Source organism: Schistocerca nitens, chromosome 4 (genome assembly GCF_023898315.1).
Source record: "Schistocerca nitens isolate TAMUIC-IGC-003100 chromosome 4, iqSchNite1.1, whole genome shotgun sequence".
Classification (NCBI taxonomy): domain Eukaryota; kingdom Metazoa; phylum Arthropoda; class Insecta; order Orthoptera; family Acrididae; genus Schistocerca; species Schistocerca nitens.
This window is the reverse complement of record NC_064617.1, coordinates 109,910,457-109,928,857: the sequence shown is the minus strand read 5'-3', so window position 1 is coordinate 109,928,857 and position 18,401 is coordinate 109,910,457. Positions and strand designations below refer to the sequence as shown.

Sequence of the window (18,401 nt, the reverse complement as noted above, 5' to 3'; positions counted from 1 at the left end):
GCAAGAGAGTGCCCTTCCTTCTAGCCGCTCATCCACCCTCCTAGAAGGCCGTTGGCAATTGAGAGAAGGTAATCTCCTTATCCCAGGAGATATTCGGCTCAGTAGAAGTATAGGTTGGAAATGGAAGACCCCTAGCCCTCGAAACCTAATAGCGTCAGGGTCGGAAAAGAACAAGAGTTGGCCGAGGGTGGCCAAATAGGAAAGATAAAAGTGAGGAGCCTGGCATAAGTAAGTGGAAGCAATGCCAGGACTCAGCTCGGGACCCCGTGGTCGCCAGCCACATACTCACTAGGTGTGAGTCCCTGAAGTTACATCACTATCAAAGTGAAATTCTCAAAGGCATTCTTTCAGTTTTGGAAACAGATAAAAATCAAATGGGGCCTGGTTGGGACTGTACGGAGGATGACCAATGACTGTGAACCCAAGGCATCGGATCATTGTAGATATTGCAGTGTTTGTGTAGGGTCTGGCATTGTCATTCTGATGGAGAGGATGCTCCATTTGTGATGAACTCTTCAAATTTGGTCTTGATGACAGCATACTGTTTCTCACACACAACATAGTTACGTTACACGCCACAATGTTACATGCTAAAATTCGGAGTCCTCTAGTGGCAGAGGGCTGTAAATATGTAAGACATGAAGAATAAAGATTTAGAATGTTACTAATGTTTGTTTTATTTTAAAAGCTTTAAGAGTTTTCACGTAAAAATGTCAGAGGCATTACTTTTCAGCACTGCTTTGAAGTCTGGGTTGTTGGGATAACTGTGATTCTTAATTACTATTTCAGTGTAAGATTATATGACTTAATGAATAGGCTGTGACAGCATTTTAGATTCAGACAATAATTTTATGAAATATTGAAAAATAAATTATTGTTGCCCCTGAAAGGCATTACACAGGCAGCCCGCAACTGGGATGCCATTTAGTATTGTAGGTGACCAAATACAACAGTATTACAAAAAGGATAGATCACTACTCACCATATGGAGGAGAAACTGAGCTGCAGACAGGCACAAAGAACAGACAGTTATACATTTTAGCTTTCAGCCAAAAGGTCTTCTGAAGTACAAAACACACACATTCACACAAGCATGACGCACACACAAAAGACCAGTCTCCGGCCACTTTGGTGAGACTGCGCCTGTGTCTAATGTGTCCAGCAATCTGGTGTGGGTGGTTGGGGTAAAAAGAAGGCATGTGTGGGGAGGGGGAGTGATACCAGGATCAGGATGGGGGAAGGTGGGTTGGGAAATGGTGGAGAGTGGTGCACTCAGGAGGTTCTCACTTTCTTCTTTTTTTTTTGGTGTGTGTGGGGGGGGGGGGGGGGAGCAGAAAAGGAGAGAAGGGGAAAAAAGACTACTGGGTGCATTGGCACAAGGCTGTTTAGTGCTGGAGTGAGAGCAGGGAAAGGCACAGGTATGTGGAGGACAGGAGCTAGAGAAGAGTAGACCAGAGGATTTATGAGAACATAGGATACATTGCAGGCGGAGTTCCTACCTACACAATTCAAAAACATCACCGACAAACCGTGGCCATGAGTCAACTGGATCAGCCAGTTGCTGAACATGCTGTCCAATGCAATGTTCTTCAATTCAGTGATTGCTTCCCAGCCTGCACCATCTGGATCCTTCCTTCCCACAACAGCTTTCCTGAATTGTGTAGGTGGGAAATCTCCCTGCAATATATCCTACATTTCCATAACCCTAGCTCCTCCCCCTCCCATCCTCAGTCTTTGTTAGTACTTGTCCTGCACCAACCTATCTCCTTTCCTGCTCCAACACCACACAACCTTCTATTCCACCAATGACCCAATGGTCTTTACTTCCCCTTCTCTACTTCTCTCTTTTCCATCCCCCCCTGCCTCTCAAAGCTCCCAGCTGCACCTAGCATCCCACCATGTCCCTGATGGTTTGGGGGGAGGAGACCAAACAATGAGGTCATCGGTCCCATCACATTAGGAAAGGCTGGGGAAAGAAGTTGGCCGTGCACTTGCAAAGGATCCATACCGGTATTTGCTTGACGCGATTTAGGGAAATCACAGAAAACCTAAATCAAGCTGGCTGAATGTGGGTTTGAACTGCCGACCTACTGAATGCGAGTCCAGTGCGCTAACCATTGCATCACCTCACTCGGTCTCCATTCCTGTACTCTCCCACAAGCATCACTATACCTTCCCCAATCCTACCCTGTTATCCCTCCCACTCCCCACCCCACATTACCTCTTTAAAATGGAGAGTGACCAAACTGTTAACATTATTAATACACTTTTCAGGTTTAAATTTTAGGACAGATATTTTAATTTGCAGGAAGAAGGCCCAGTCCACCCTCATGAGTCACCACTGGTTGCTTTTGAGGCCAACAATCAAACAGCAGTGAGAATAGTTACCATAACATGTTCTGAAAAGAATTTTCTCTACTGAACTAATTTTGGGAACACATTTCAAATATCTATTATTTAAAAAAATATTTTACTTATTCCCTTCACCTCCTTGGGCACATTATCAAACAATTTTAATCCCCAATAGAAAATACTGTTTAACATTTGCCCATGGAAATGTTAAGTCCAAACCAGCTCTTGTTCTACACAGACTTATCATTTATATTTAATGTGAAGAGTTTTTTTTTTTGTGTTTATGCTGACATCCATGCCATTTGTGTTTTTTGTGTTCAGTGTTAGTTCATTACTTATTGCCCAACTGTACACCACATCACTGAGGGCTTTATTTACCTTTTGATCTACACGTTCTGGCGTTTTATCAGTAACTATAACGTTGCTGTTGTCAGCAGAAAGAATTTTTCCTTTGTGTCTTATACTGTCTGAAAAGCCATTGATTTATGTTAAGAACAGAATTGATCCTGATATATTCCTCTGAAAAACACATATGTTTATGTGTTTTGGATCTGATAATTGTTTCATCAACCATCAGAAGTGTGAAAGTCTCAAAATGTTCAAGTTCTTACTCTCGTGAATGTATGGTTAACTTACTATAACTAATCTACCATTTCATTTTTATATCTCAAGGTATGGGCAACAATTTTCAGGAATAAAGACTTGTCACTTACTCAACATATCACAGTGAATAGAACAAAAACTTTTCCCATATATATCACTTTCATAATCTAAAATCAAATAAAGGAAAATCCAGGATGGAATGTAACAGTATTATGAAACGTACAGTTGCTACTCACCATATAGCGGAGTTGCAAATAGGCACAACAAAAAGACTGTCAGAAAACGAGCTTTCAGCCAACAAGGCCTTTGTTGAAAATAGACATGTTGTTTATTTTTGTCGAAGACCTTGTTGGCCCGAAGCTCACTTTCTGACAGTCTTTTTGTTGTGCCTATCTGTGACTCAGCATCTCCGCATGGTGAGTAGCAACTATCCTTTTCATAATATTGTTACTTTCATAATGTAGTGGGATGTAAATGAATAAAGAAATATTAAATACCATTCCAACTTTATTTAACTTTGTAAGAAACCTATAAATTCAGGAGTATCTTGTAATAATATTATGTAATTGGTGAATGGAGATGTTTGAGAGTACATAAATTTTTAATGATAAGTACAGATTAAGTCTCAGAAGCAAGGAAATACATTGGGCACATTAAATGGCTATTACTTAAACTGGCATGAAGCTTTACTGCCTTTTATAAACATATTTTTTCCTATAGTCAAAATAATTACAGATTTCCAAAACCATTGACAATTGTTTTATTTAAGAGAGTTACACCTTTCTAAACTGTTAAACAAGAAAAGAAACAGAAACTTTTCATTCAAACAGACTTCACAAGTTTTTGTTCCTTCCCATATTGCTTCAACATTCTGCTTCATAATATTTAATTCCCAGTCATGAGCATCTATAAAATTAAGTTCCCACAGGAATTTCTTCATTTACATAGTTTGATACAATTGCAGAGTACAGTAAAGCTTTTCAGTACAATGTATTACAAAAATAAACTGATTGGAATGTAGATTAATAATTAAATGTTAAGAGAATTTCTGCATAAGTTATAATATAAAAATCATTTGCTATGCACACAAAATTCAGTATTCATGGTTGATTTTCTGATTGGAAATAAAGTGAAGAGCTCTCTACATGAACTGAACACAGAATGGGCTACATTTTTCCAATAAAATATGAATGAAACAGAAGTGTCCTTTTCAGAAATATTCTGACAGAAAAAAATAATTTTGTTACTATCAAAATGTTAAAACAGATGTGAGTACTCAAACCACAATGGGTGGTTAGGGGTGTGGAAGAAATAACCTCTTATTTATGCTCAATGCTTAAATATGTTATTAAGATGGACAGCCAGTTTATTACTGTTTGCCATTTAGATTATGGACACTTTTATTGAAAATATTTCATGATACTAAATTACTATATAAATAGTAATGAAATCAGCTACTGCTTACTGAAGGCAGCAGTTTCCTCATTATGTGGCCAGGAATTTGATCATTTAGCGGCTGCTTAAAAGGGTACTGACTGTTCACCAATTCCATAATTTAACATTTCACTGAGTCTGTACTACTTTTTTAAAAAAAAAAAATAATGTAAAGATTTCTTACAAGTGGTGGTCTCACACTTCTGTTGTCAATCTCTGTGAACATACTGCATCAGTGCATCTTTTCACAACAATGCTCTAATGGTAAAGTAACATTTTCTTTATGGCATTCTTAGTATACAAAGCACCATGACAATTAAAATGTTTGAGAAGAGAGCTGTTATTGCATAAAATAAATATTTTACATACAGTTTACAAAATTTGCTTTTAGCATACTAAAAAAATATAAGTTCTGTATAGGAAACATTTCTTTAAAAAAGTGTGCTTGAACATATATATATATATATATATATATAGCTGTGTAAGTAATACTGATCAGAAATGAGTTGTTTCAAATCAAAAATAACAGAAAATGTTTTAAAACACATAACAGTAACATTTCAGAATTTTACATAAAAATAGTTTAAACTGGATGTACTATTATTAAAATGCTAACATCTACAAGGCACTTATAATACTGAGCAAGTCAATAGTGGACGGACGTGGGCTTCACAACCACAACACTAAAACTATATAAATTTGCCTCTGCCAGCACAGCCAAATGATAATTCATTCTTCTCTCTCTCTTCTACACACACACACACACACACACACACACACACACACACACACACTGAAAAAAGGGAATGTGGTGGAGAGTGGAGATTGGAATGTAAAACGGGAAGTCAGAATTACTGGTGACAGTTATTTCCCAATATGATCTTACAGTGCTCTGATATAGTTGTCTATGCCTGGGCTTCCCTTACCTTAAGGATGCTGCTTATGATCCTTCCTTCAGCATCTTTTTAAGGCACACAGCTCCCAAACCATTTGGAAAAACTTTTTGTTCTTACTGTTAAGTGGTAAAGTAGGTTGTAAAAGATCCCCATCACGTTTTTTTAAGACATTCAAAATCATGAAAATAATTTTTGTAAGTGCATTTGTATCAATTGAGAAAAGCTTTGTATGCAACGTTCGGACACACTTGTGGAGAAAAGAGAAAGTGAATAGGTCAGATACTTCTGATTCATCAGATGACTGCACTGGACCTCAAGAGACATTATTTTTGTACTGCTAATATTTGTTACTTCAGATCCGGTACAGTTTAGATCATTATTGAAGTGTCTGAAAACCGAAGCACACCATGGGTTCAAGTTTCCATCTGACTTGCTAATTTAATAATGGAAAATAAGGACTGAAATGCAAACCTTACTTTTGATTGTTCACAACACAGCAATATTCAAAATACTGATACAGTTAATAAAATAATAACAAAACAAAATTCTGGCAAGTCACACATGGAAAAACTGATGTCATCCTGATGAGCACTATCATTGTATCTTTCACAAACATTTGATCAAAATACATCAATTCCTCTCACATCTAAGTTAGAGGAGAGAGAGAGAGAGAGAGAGAGAGAGAGAGAGAGAGAGAGAGAGAGAGAGTTCTATTGGCATCATTATACTGTACATATGAAAAATGAATTATGGAGTATCTTCAAAAGAGATAAAATAAGTGAGACAAGTATAGAAACTGGGAGAATTTAGGATCCATCTCTCTCAAGTCACTGCCATAAAAAGTTATTAATATCCATCAGTGGCAGTCTAGTATTGTGTATGCCATTTTTTCTTTTCTTTCTTAACACACAGCCTCACTAACATAACAAAATTGGAAGTTTAAGACGGCAGTTTTTGTCTTAATCACACTAAGGTTGAAAAAAATGGATGTACATCTTTCCATGAACTTCCCTTATATCTACTGCTAAACAAAAACACACATGTAAGAAGAGAAACATAACAGGCATCTCAAAAGACATGTCATTATCTTACAAAATTACACATCCGATCACTACTTAATTATCACAGACAAGTTACACTGTGATGTGTTGGGCAATAATATTGCAAACAAATGTTATTCATTAACTGAATCATTTCCTTGAGCAGCACTTAGCAAGCCTTCAAAAAAATGTGACATCTGTTCACTACGGATGCGCTTGTTGAAGTCATCTGGTGCAGATACTTTGTCTTGCCACAGCTTGAAGTATTCTTCTGCAGAAACATTTTCAACGGGGTGGCCTTCCTTCCTTAGAAAGGATTTCCAAACCTGTCCAAATACACATCTGTTAAAGGTTTTTTACAATCTGGAAATACAAATGACGGATACAGTAAAACCCCATTTTTACAGTCCCGCTTTTTATGTTTTCCTGCTTTTCATGATCATTTTTGTTGGTCCGAAGAGAAGTGCCATTCTCTCAATACACTGCTTTCCTGCCATTAATAATTCTGTCTTACAACATTTCTGTATTTTAAGTTTTCTTTGACATTATCACAACCTTTAACATTGATTGTCATACAAATTTGCAAAAAATGCATACTGTGGAGAGAAAAGTAGAGCTAATTGCTATTAGAAAGAAAAAAATAGAAAGAAAAAAAAAATTATTATTTCAAATTTTTTTAAATATGCAAATTAAAATTGTTTTAATTTCATGTTTTGAACAATATAAATAAAGGGTAATTTATACATTTTTGCTTGTTGTGTGTCCTATGCTTTCCTGCATTTTACACTTTTTTGGGCCAGTCCACTGGGGTTTTACTGTATACATAATTTTCAATGGCAGCAAATATGAGGCGTAGTCAAAGTTTAAATTACCAACTTGAAAAAATAAAGTTATGTAATTAACTATTCGCCTGCTTGCAGGTACATGTCTGCAGTCCGGTACACACCAAAATCCCCATGTCACAGTACCATTGCACATCCCTATAGGAGCCTAAACGAAATGGCACTGCCCATTGGTAAAGTGGAGTATTGCATGCCAATTATTTTTCTATATTTGAAGAAGACCACTGCTGTAAAAATTCATGCTGAATTGGTGGAAATGTATGACAACAACACACCATCATATGAGACAAAGGTTAGGTAACACAGACATTTAGTGTGGCCAAACAAGTTTGAATAATGAAAAGCGAGGCAGACCATGCATCTCGGAAGAATAAGGAATCACAAGCAAATGGAGCTGCTGGTGGTGGTGGTGATATTGTGGTGTGGGTGGATGACAGCAGGGTCTTTAGTGTCCTTACTAAAATTTTAAGAGATGAGTGAGGCTAAGGATCACAAAATTAATAAACATGAAATGCAAAGAAAAACGTAAGAACCACCACCTTCTCTTTCAATAATAATAATAATAATAATAATAATAAAACCAACAACAACACACACACACACACACACACACACACACACACAAACAATGGAAATCACAATGAAGAGTAAAATCTCACAGTAAAAAGGATAAAAGCAGTGAACGAGTTAAAATAAAACAGCAAATAACTGCGGTTGGCTGATCGTTGGAATAAAGGGGCTAAGCCAGCTGCTCTGCAGCTCACTAAAATCTCCAGCCTAACAGCTAAAGCTGGAATCCAGACACTTCTCAAAATTTTACAAGTTTGACTACATCTGTCTTGTTTTCATCTGAAATAGAGGCCAGGTCACTCACCTAAATTTGCTTCTGCCAGCCTATCATGATTGTCATTTTCTATTTGTAGTTCACTGTTGCTATTTGGGTTTACATATTGCCTGTATGTCATTTCGAGATAGTGAGAGGTGCTGCAGATGCTAAACAATGGAGTGCGAAGTTGAGAAATCTGAACATTTGTGACATTTTTTTCTGTCTGAGTTCATCAGAGTGGTGATGGCAGCAGAGGTAGCCAGAAACATGTGCACCTTGTATGGGAATAACACCATTGGACAGAGCATGGCAAGAAAACTTTTTTCTCATTTTGAGGAGGATCCTTTTGACATTAATGACTCCACGTTTAGAAAGACCTTCGGGGTTTTATGAAGATACTTTAAACACATTAGTTCACAATGATCAAGGTCAGTTTACTTGAGACCTGGCAAATGTGATGAACTGTGATCCTTCCACCATCATGTCACATTTGCATGCAATGGGAAAGGTTGAAAAATTGGATGTATGGATGCCACATGTTCTAAGCCAAAATCCCAAAAATCAGCAGGTGGCCATGGGTGCATCTCTGCTATCTTGGCATCAACTGGCTCGTGAACACCACCAACCATACCTATCCTGTATGGTGACACGAGAAAGGGTGTCTTTATGCTAACATAAGGAAAATAAAGGGATGGTTAAACTCAAACAAAGCAGCAACGTCTGGTACAAAGGCCTGCATGCACATTCACAAAAGAGAATGTTACGCATCTGGTGGTTGATTCAGGGGAGGGGACCAAACAGTGAGGTCATCGATCCCATCGGGTCAGGGAAGGATGGGAAAGGAAGTCAGCTGTGCCCTTTCGAAGGAACCATCCTGGCATTTGCCTGAAGTGATATCGGGAAATCAAGGAAAACATAAATCAGGATGGCCGGACGCGGGTTTGAACCATCGTCCTCCCGAATGCTAGTCCAGTCACCTCACTCGGTCATGCGACTGGTGAAACAGCGATGGTGTGGTGTACTACGAATTGCTTCCCCAAGGTGTAACCATCACTGCTGACATTTATTGTCAACAACTGATATGTCTTGCAGATGCAATCTGAGAACAACGATCAGGAAGACTGCGTGAAGTGGTTCTACTCCACAATAACACCTGCCTGCATTCTGCTAGACTGACAAAAATCACTATACAGAGTTGGGTTGGGAAGTCATTCCACACCCACCTTATTCGCCTGATCATGGGCCCTCAGATTTTCAACTTTTCCACTCTCTATTGAAATCTTCAAGGAACTTCCTTTCCAGATGAAAATGTGCTCTGAACATGACTCTACGAGTTCTTTCATGTCAAAACCATGCAATTTCTACAGCCATGGAATAGAAAAGTTACTCCAGCATTTTCAGACAGTTGTTAATAGTGAAGAAGAATACATTGGCAACTAAAGTCTCTGTCATGTGTATCTGTCGAATTTATTAAACTTATGGAAAAACACTATGAACTTATGCACCAACCCAACAAAATGCAGCACTCAGTTAAAATGTTGCTTACAGTAATTTGCATGCTCAAGGCATCAGAAATTTGGGGAGGGAGCTGGGGTTCTCTCACCAGAGGAAGAAGCCATGTATTAGGGGACAGTGCCCAATTTGGTAGTGGGTCAAGGCCACTTCACCCTGCCAGACTGGCAGGAGCTAGGCCACAGCTAGATAGCTGGTTTCACCAAGTGCAGTGTATTGTCCCCCACTGCCAGCCACTCCTCCCACAATTGCACAGATCGCTGATTCACCACCAAAAGAACAACTTGCAGGGAATGGCACATAGTGTCGCAGCACCTTCCCTGAGGGCCTTCTTGGCAGGTTGGCTTGCCTATCCACTTCCCGAAATTCCCACATGCCCTGGTACACAGTAGAAAGATACCAGGTTCCCCTGCTGTTGAAGGAAGTACTGTTGGTCATACGTTAGCTGGAACAGTTTATCTGCAATGATTGGAGGGCACTAAGGAAATTGGAGTAGGTAAAAACTGTCTGCCCTAAAAATGCCTCATCTGCTTTCTATATCACATGGAGCTCTGCGGTAACTACAATATATTCACAGCAAAAATGAATCCTGAGGACATGATCACGAAATGCTGCTGAATGGCCAAGGGAATCCTGCTGCTGAATGGCCAAGGGAATCCTCTTGCTTAGAGCCACCAATGTATGCAACTTTAAAACTGTAATGCCCATCTAAATTGTTAAGAAACAAAGTGAAATGTAAAATCTGGAGTGCAGTCTTTCTTATAATGTGTCAAGCCTTAAATAACTCTGGGTCCCTGCAGGAACGAAGGTGGAGATCTTCTCCAACCTTGGTGCAAAACTTTAAAACCAGCCACCTTCATCTCTTAAAGACAATGCTCTGCATGAATCCCATGGGGCCTCACTGCTCATTGTCAATGATGAAAAAGCATTTCCCAGGGTGGCCGAGGATGTTTATGGCATGGACAGTGTTTTAGAGGCCTGTTGCACTATGAGGAGTCATCACCTGATGTGAAGTGGTGGGTCACTAGCTTCAGCATGGCTTGGTATGGGGCTGGTTCTGAAGTCCCTAGTGGCTAGCCAAATTCCTTCATAGTACACAAAGTCCAATATTTCTAAATAAGGGCCTCATACAGACCCTCACACACTGTGCACCATAATCACGCCAAGGTCACACAAAGACCCTGTAAAACTGGAGCAGACAAGTTCAGTCAGCTCACCATGAATTATGGCTAAGATATTTTACAATGCTCAGTGCTTTCCAGGACATCTTTTCAGGTCCCTAAGGTGTGGCAACCATGCAAGTTTACAGCCAAATTTGAGACCCAAAAACCTCACCATATCTTTAAAATTAAGAACAATATACCGCTTACAAAGCATAGGGAAGTTTAAAACGAATGTGAGTGGTTAATTTGAATGCAGACTTCTCAGTTGACAAATTAAAACCCCCTCCTCTCTGCCCATTCCTTCAACTATTTCATAGCCAGCTGCAACCAATGAGTTGCTGTTGCTAGACTCAATGAGCAACAAAAGACAGAGAAGTCATCAACAAACAAAGAACACTGAACAGGGCATGCCATGATGTATGATATGATCAACTTGATACTATTAATAGTGATGCCAAAGACAGTCACATGTGAAACACTGCACCGAAAGACTTCAAATTCCTACTGAAGTGGTCAGAGATGATGCCACTGACTTTATATCAAAAATAGTGTGGAAGAAATCCTCAAACACCCCGTTCATGGAGTTGCCCGAGGAGAATACGCCTCCAAGTAGTGTCGTAGGCCTTCTTGATGTCAGAAAATATACCTAGGAGGTGATACTGGCACAGAAAAGCCTCTTTGTAGCTGCTACCACACGGACCAGTTTACCAACAATGGAATGACACCTCCTCAATCCACACCAAAAGCAAAAAAGGAGCTATCTGGATTCTAAGATCCAAACAAGGTGGAAATTGACCATCTGCTCCAAGGTCATTCCAATGGAGATAGTGGGGTAACTCCATATCTGCTTGGTTATGTCCGGTCCTTCACGGGTTTTAAAATTGGAATTAAAATTTCCTCTTGACATAGTCCGCATCCTGGTGCCCAAATGAGGTTTAAAAGGGTGAGGAGGATTTCTTTGCTCTGTCCTGTGTGATGCCACAACATACTATAGTGGACCCTATAGTGACAGGAGACACATTGTGAGTCACAGATAATGCAGAACATGGAGAACGGGCAGTTGTATCCTTCACCAGTGGTGGAACTGAAGCCCCAACTGCCCCTCTCAGCACTCATTCTGTAGCATTGGAATGCTGAATCCTGACTGCTCAGAAATACTCCTGTTGGTCTCTCATACAACTGTACTTTTAGTGGAACAATTTATGACGGTCAGGAACTATTGCCACAATCTCGTTTTACTGGTTTTAATGTTTTGGTGACACTGCACTCTCGCTACTTGATATTCTCTTCAGTTGGCTGGCACTTGAACTTCAGTTGGCTGGCACATGAACCACACATCTGTCCCCGATTGAAGAGCGGCATTCATTGCTCCTCCAAGGGACATACTGCCATTTCAGTTCACCTTAAGGCTGTGTAATGGAATCTTCGGTGGTGTGGTGGATCAATTGGGTAAAATGATGCACCGATTCCTGGGTACTATAATACTGTTCAAACACAACAAGTTGGCTGTAAAGTGTCCAGTCTCCCATACTGAGCACTCATCATGGTGACTTTCTTTCAAGCATCATTCTGGCAGGTGCACCCAGATCAGGAAGTGATCACCTGAATGCAAGTCATCAATCACTTCCTATTGAGCAGTTTGTGCAAGGACCACAGAGCATACTGAGATACTGGTAGCAGTGAATCATCCTGTTGCAGTGCTGAAGTGTGTGCTCCGCCCCATGTTCATCAAACATGCAAATGAGGACAAGAAGGCTCTCAACTGCTCCATCCCATGTGCTTGAAGAGCACCAAAGCACAAAGTGTCTATTAAAATAACCACACTGAAGGAAGGGGTTGGGCACTGAGTAAAGATGTCATGAAGATTCTCTTCATTTGGCACCTCATATAGGGGCATGTTATTGTTGTGGTCTTCAGTTCAAAGACTAGTTTGACGCACCTCTCCATGTTAGTCTATCTTGTGCAAACCTCTTTGCCTCTGAATAACTACTGCAACCTACATCTTTCTGAATCTGCTTAATGTATTCATCTCTTGGTCTTCCTCTACCACTTTTACCACCCACACTTCCCTCCAATATCAAATTGGTAATCTCTTGTTGTCTAAGAATGTGTCCTATCAAATTATCCCTTCTTTGGTTAAGTTGTGCCATGAATTCCTTGTCTCCCAATTCTATGCAGTATCTCCTCATTAGTTATGTGACCGACCCAGCTAACCTTCAGCATTCTTCTGCAGCACTACATTTGAAAAGCTTCTATTCTCTTTTTATCCAAACACTTTATTATCAATGTTTCACTCCCATACATGGCTACATTCCAGACAAATACCTTCAGAAAAGACTTTCTAACACTTCAATCTATATTCGATGTTAACAAACTTCTCTTTTTCAGTCTACATTTTATATCTTCTCTACTTCAGATATAATCAGCTTTTTGCTGCCCAAATAGCAAAACTCATCTATTACATTAAGTGTCTCATTTCCTACTCTAATTCCCTCAGCATCACCTGATTTAATTTACATTTCATTACCCTTGTTTTGCTTTTGCTGATGTTCATTTTACATCTTCCTTTCAAGACACTGTCTATTTCCTTCAACTGCTCTTCCAAGTTCTTTGCTGTCTCTGACAGGATAACAATATTGTTGGCAAATCTCAAAATTTTTTATTTCTTCTTCCCGGACTTTGATTCCTACTCCAAATTTTTCTTTGGTTTCATTTAATGCTTGTTTAACATACAGATTGAACAACATCGGTGATAGGCTACAACCCTGTCTCACCCCCTTCTCAATCACTGCTTCTCTTCTACGTCCCTCAACTCTTATAACTGCCGTCTGGTTTCTGTACAAGTTGTAATTGGCCCTTCACGCCCTTTATATTACCCCTCCTACTTTCAGAATTTCAAAGAGAGTATTCCAGTCATCATTGTCAAAAGCTTTCTCTAAGTCCACAAGTGCCATACATGAAGATTTGCCTTTCCTTAACCTATCTCCTAAGATAAGTTGTAGGATCAGTATTGCCTCACATGTCCCTACATTTCGCCAGAATCCAAACTGATCTTCCCCAAGGTCTGCTTCTACCAGAATTGGGATTACTACATTTTTCTTGAAGTCTGGGGGTATTTCACCTGTTTTATACATCTTCCACACCAAATGGAAAAGTTTTGTCATGGCTGGCTCTCCCAAGACTATCAGTAATTATAACAGAATATTGTCTTCCCCCAGAGCCTTGTTTCAACTTAGATCTTTCAGAGGTTTGTCAAATTCTTCTCATCTTCATCAACGTCCACTTCCCTTTATATAATATTGCTTTCAAGTTCATCTCATCTGAGCTCTTGATATTCATACAATTGTTTCACTTTTGCCCACAGGACTCTCTAATTTTTCTGTAGGCAGTAGCTATCTTTCCCTAGGGAAATAGGCTTCTTAATCCTTGTTACATTTGTCATTTTTCTTCTTCTTCTTCTTCTTCTTCTTCTTCTTCTTCAGTTGCGCTACAGCCCTTAGTGAGCCTTGGCTTCTTCAATGATCTTCCTCCACAATTCTTGGTCATTTGCTGCTCTTTTCCATCCCTGACTCCTATACTGGTGAGATCCACTAATACATCATCAATCCATCTTCTCTAGGTCTCCCTTTTTGTCTAACTGAATGGATCACACATTTCATCATTTTCTTTGGAATTCTATCCTGTGCCATTCTCTCCACATGACTCAGGCATCATATTCGCTGTGATTTCACAAATTTTACTATGTCCCTACCTAGAATAATACTTTTAATTCAATGTTGTAGAATATTCTCCAGCCTTCTTCCTCTCTTACTGGTGCACAGATTTTGCATAGTATTTTCTGCTCAAAGGTTCTTAGTGCATTTTTGTCATGTTCTGTTAATGGTCATACCTACCCTCTAGAGATTCCTGCTTAGCAATTTTGCATTTCCTGTCAATCTCATTTTTTAAACGTTTGTATTCCCTTTTGCCTCCTTCATTTGCTGCATTTTTATAAATTTTCTCCTTAAATTCAATATCTCTTGTCTTATCCTAGGATTCCTACTGTGCCTGGTCTTTTTACTTATTTGATTCTCTGCTACCTTCACTACTTCATCTCCTAAAGCTATCCATTCATCTTCTACTGTATCCCTTTCCCCTGTGCTAGTCAATCATTCTCTCTCTGAAACTCTGAGCAATCTCTGGTTCTTTAAATTTATCCAGGTCCCATCTCCTTAATTTCCTACCTTTTCCAATTTTTCAGTTTTAATCTACAGTTCATAACCAATAAATTGTGGTCAAATTCCATATCTGGTCCTAGAGGTCTCTTACAATTTAAAATCTGGTTCCTAAATCCTCGTATTACCATTATATATTTAATCTGAAACCTTCTGGTGTCTCAAGGTCTCTTCCACATATACAACCTTCTTTTACGATACTTCAACCAAGTGTTAGTGATGATTAAATTATGCTCTCTGCAAAACTCTACCACGTGGCTTCCTCTTTCATACCTTTCCCCCAATCCATATTCACCTCCTCTTTTACCTTCTCTTCCTTTTCCTACTATCGAATTCCAGTGCCCCAACATGATTAAATTTTCATCTCCTTTAAGTATATGAATAATTTCTTTTATCCCATCATACAGGTACAGAAAACATATTGACAACCTGTGACACATATGTGCTAATACAGAGACTGCCTGTAGGCTGAGTGTGGGGGAGAGAAGTAAGGAGTAGCAGGCATCGTTAACAAAAATAACCACTCCTCTTCCAGTTCACTTTCCACTAAGGTCGTCCTTTTTGTGGAGAATGTGGCCACGTAGCTCAGGAGCATCAGATAATTAAAAACAAGTATCTTCAAGACATATACATATTGGTCTACCCTGAAATAGACATAGTTTGTCCACATGTGTCCTAAACCCATTTAACTTCTACTGAAGTATGGAAGGCATCTTAAGAGTGATGTTTTCCTGTCATTCCTCAATGGTGGGACACTGAAGTGCGAGGAGACGGAGGGGAGGGGGGGTTACTTGAGGGACACATTGGTTCCCTCAGGCAGGCGTAGACATCCATACCATTGATGGTATTGTCACCATCAGATACATTCACACAGGATCAACGGTCAGATGGCTTCAAATCTGATTGTTTTAGTCTGTTGTTTTTTGTCTACAGCTTGCATTTTGGGGGCGATGGTAAAGCCATTTTAACAGAAATGTTCTGCTGATGCTCTTCCGCTGTCTGCTGTAAGTGCCAATTATCATTTATTCATTTATGGCATTAGGTTCTGCTTCGACCATTATTTCGGTGGCAGAAATGTTTGGTTGCTGGACAAGTGGTGAAGGCTTGAAGCTGCTTTTACAGGTGCAGACTTAGGTGCCCTGTTCAGCTGTCATAGTCTGGGTGCCAAAACTAGTCTTCTGTGCAGGCTGCTTCAATGCAGAGGTAAATGACTTCACAAACTTGGGTAGTTGTGTGGAGTTAAATGCCTCCTTTGTGTCAGGGTACAAGATATGCTAGGTGGCTTTAAGCTCCTGCATTTTCCCTCTCCTGTGGGTCCTTTCAACACTCCTCACCTCAATCTCCATTAACCCACTATTCCCATGCCCTTCACCCAACAGTCTCCTCTTCCTCTATCCCAAAGTCACCTTCATCATGCAATACTCCCCATGTCTCCGGCACCTCCCAGCATTGTGCATCCAGCAGCATTATGTAGGGGCACAGACTGCACACGTGTGTGTGTGTGTGTGTGTGTGTGTGTGTGTGTGTGTGTGTGTGTGCACACATTTTGTACTCTAGCTCGAGACTGGATTTATTCCAAAATCCACTCCTAAATTATTTCAAAAGTTATGCGTCTTCAAAATTTCCATATTGCAGTGTGGTGGACATTGAAAATCCTCATGTACAGAAAAACTTCCACATCGTAAAATAGTACCTATGATTTTGCCAGTTTCCAATTCTACAGCTAACAGTTAATCGAAAGAAATTCACTGCCTAATTTGTTTTACTTTTCCTGCCTTTTGTGTCAATTTCTAAAATGTAATTGATCAGTATTTTAGCATATTGTAAGTTTTATACACAGACGTACAAAGTTACAGCCTGTTGTCATTTGTCACTCATTACACAAACATCTATGTTAGTCAGTTAGTGCTTCCTGTTAGTGAATTCTGTTAAACCACTCAGTGTATGTAGCTTACTGATCTGTGTTGTAATATCTGGGGTATCACATTACAAGCAAGTTGATCATCATGGACGAAGTAACAATAAATACGAATGAACTAAAAACTACCCTCAACTGTGTTGTGTTGCATTATCAGTTAGTTCATTATTAACAATCAGAATTACATATTGTTCATTGGAAGAGGATTTGGTTGATAATGTTCTAAGGGGACGTCTAAGCCATCAAACAGGTTGGTAACATTTTGAGTTGGTGTTAGAAATATTCATAATGCTTAGTGTTTTGCTGTGGCTCAAAGTAAAATTTAAAATACCAGAACTATGGCATCTGATAACTCTTCAAATAATTACAGATATCCAACCAAACAACCGGATACATGTTTCAGCAACAGACAAGAAGGGACTGAAATAAAAATATTACAGGGCTAACACTGGTCAACCTCAGCTCAGTCAACCATAGATTGCTCTTCCAGAAACTCTATACTCAACTGAGAGGTTAACATTTCGTCAACATCGTTGAGTCTCTCTTACGAAATAGACACTTTAATATCATTTTTGATGGGAAAAAGAGATGATGGAGGAATCAAAGAAATGGACTGGCCCAGCTAAGTGGTCTGGCCCACTTCCTTTTTAAACTACACACTTAACAACCAGCCAACACCTAATTATATGAAGTATTTCCTACATGCAGATGACCTGGCAAGCACAGCCCACAGAAGCTCAATGTTTCTTGGAGTAATATCACATTGTAACACACAGATGTGATTTTGGAAAGACACCAGTGTAAAAAGATTCATCATAAGGTGTCCTCCAGAAACAATATTTTGCAAAACCTGTAAATAGCACATGTGGAGCAAAACCTCCTGTACTGAGAACCACTGCACAAGCATTACCCTTCTCTATGGCTGAATACGCCTGCCCTGTATGGACCCGATCTACCCATGCAAAGAAAGTCAACATAACCCTTAGTGAAACATGTTGAATAACAATGGGGTGAATGAAACCCACGACCCAGCAAAGTGCTACAGAACTGCTGATCTTGCGAGTCCCAGCTCCCAAAAATCATCTCATGAATTTACAAAGATGCACGGATAAACGACTGACAACTGACATACTCTCTTTGGCATTCAGTAAGAGCCTGGATGACTGAGATGCTGAAAAGGTTCTTAAACCAGGCCACGGAAGAACCACTGTCTGACTATACACCAGCACAAGTAGTGTCTGGCAGTTCCAGAACAAACTGGAAACACTGACGAACCTGAACCACATTAGAACAGGGTGGGATCAAGGCAATGTGGATGACGACAAGTGTGGTTGCGGAACTGTGCAAGACATGGAACACCTCCTGGTCTGCTCTAAACTGTCCCTACAGATACAACCACGACAGTTTGTGGCTGGATAGGAAAGAAGCTCTGGTGTGGTACAATACTGCGTTTAAAGACTATGATTTGGCTTCCAGACATGAAAAAATAAAGCAAAGTAAGCAACCATACATTGTGTAAAGCAATAAAAGAATAGATAAGAACACTAATATCACAAAATTATGATTATACTGTTACAGGTTTTTATTTTATGCAATGATGT

The 18,401-nt window shown here is 39.6% G+C and overlaps 1 protein-coding gene across 1 annotated transcript in view; it reads right to left on the bottom strand.

Moving 5' to 3' along the window:
• Window positions 1-3,506: 3,506 nt before the first annotated feature.
• The window catches only part of LOC126252991 (glycoprotein-N-acetylgalactosamine 3-beta-galactosyltransferase 1-like), a 40,625-nt gene continuing 25,730 nt past the window's right edge, over window positions 3,507-18,401 (bottom strand). The window contains exon 4 of the mRNA XM_049954019.1: window positions 3,507-6,651. Within this exon, the coding sequence (XP_049809976.1) occupies window positions 6,460-6,651 (192 nt within the window). The 3' untranslated portion in view covers window positions 3,507-6,459. The remainder of the gene's footprint in view (window positions 6,652-18,401) is intronic.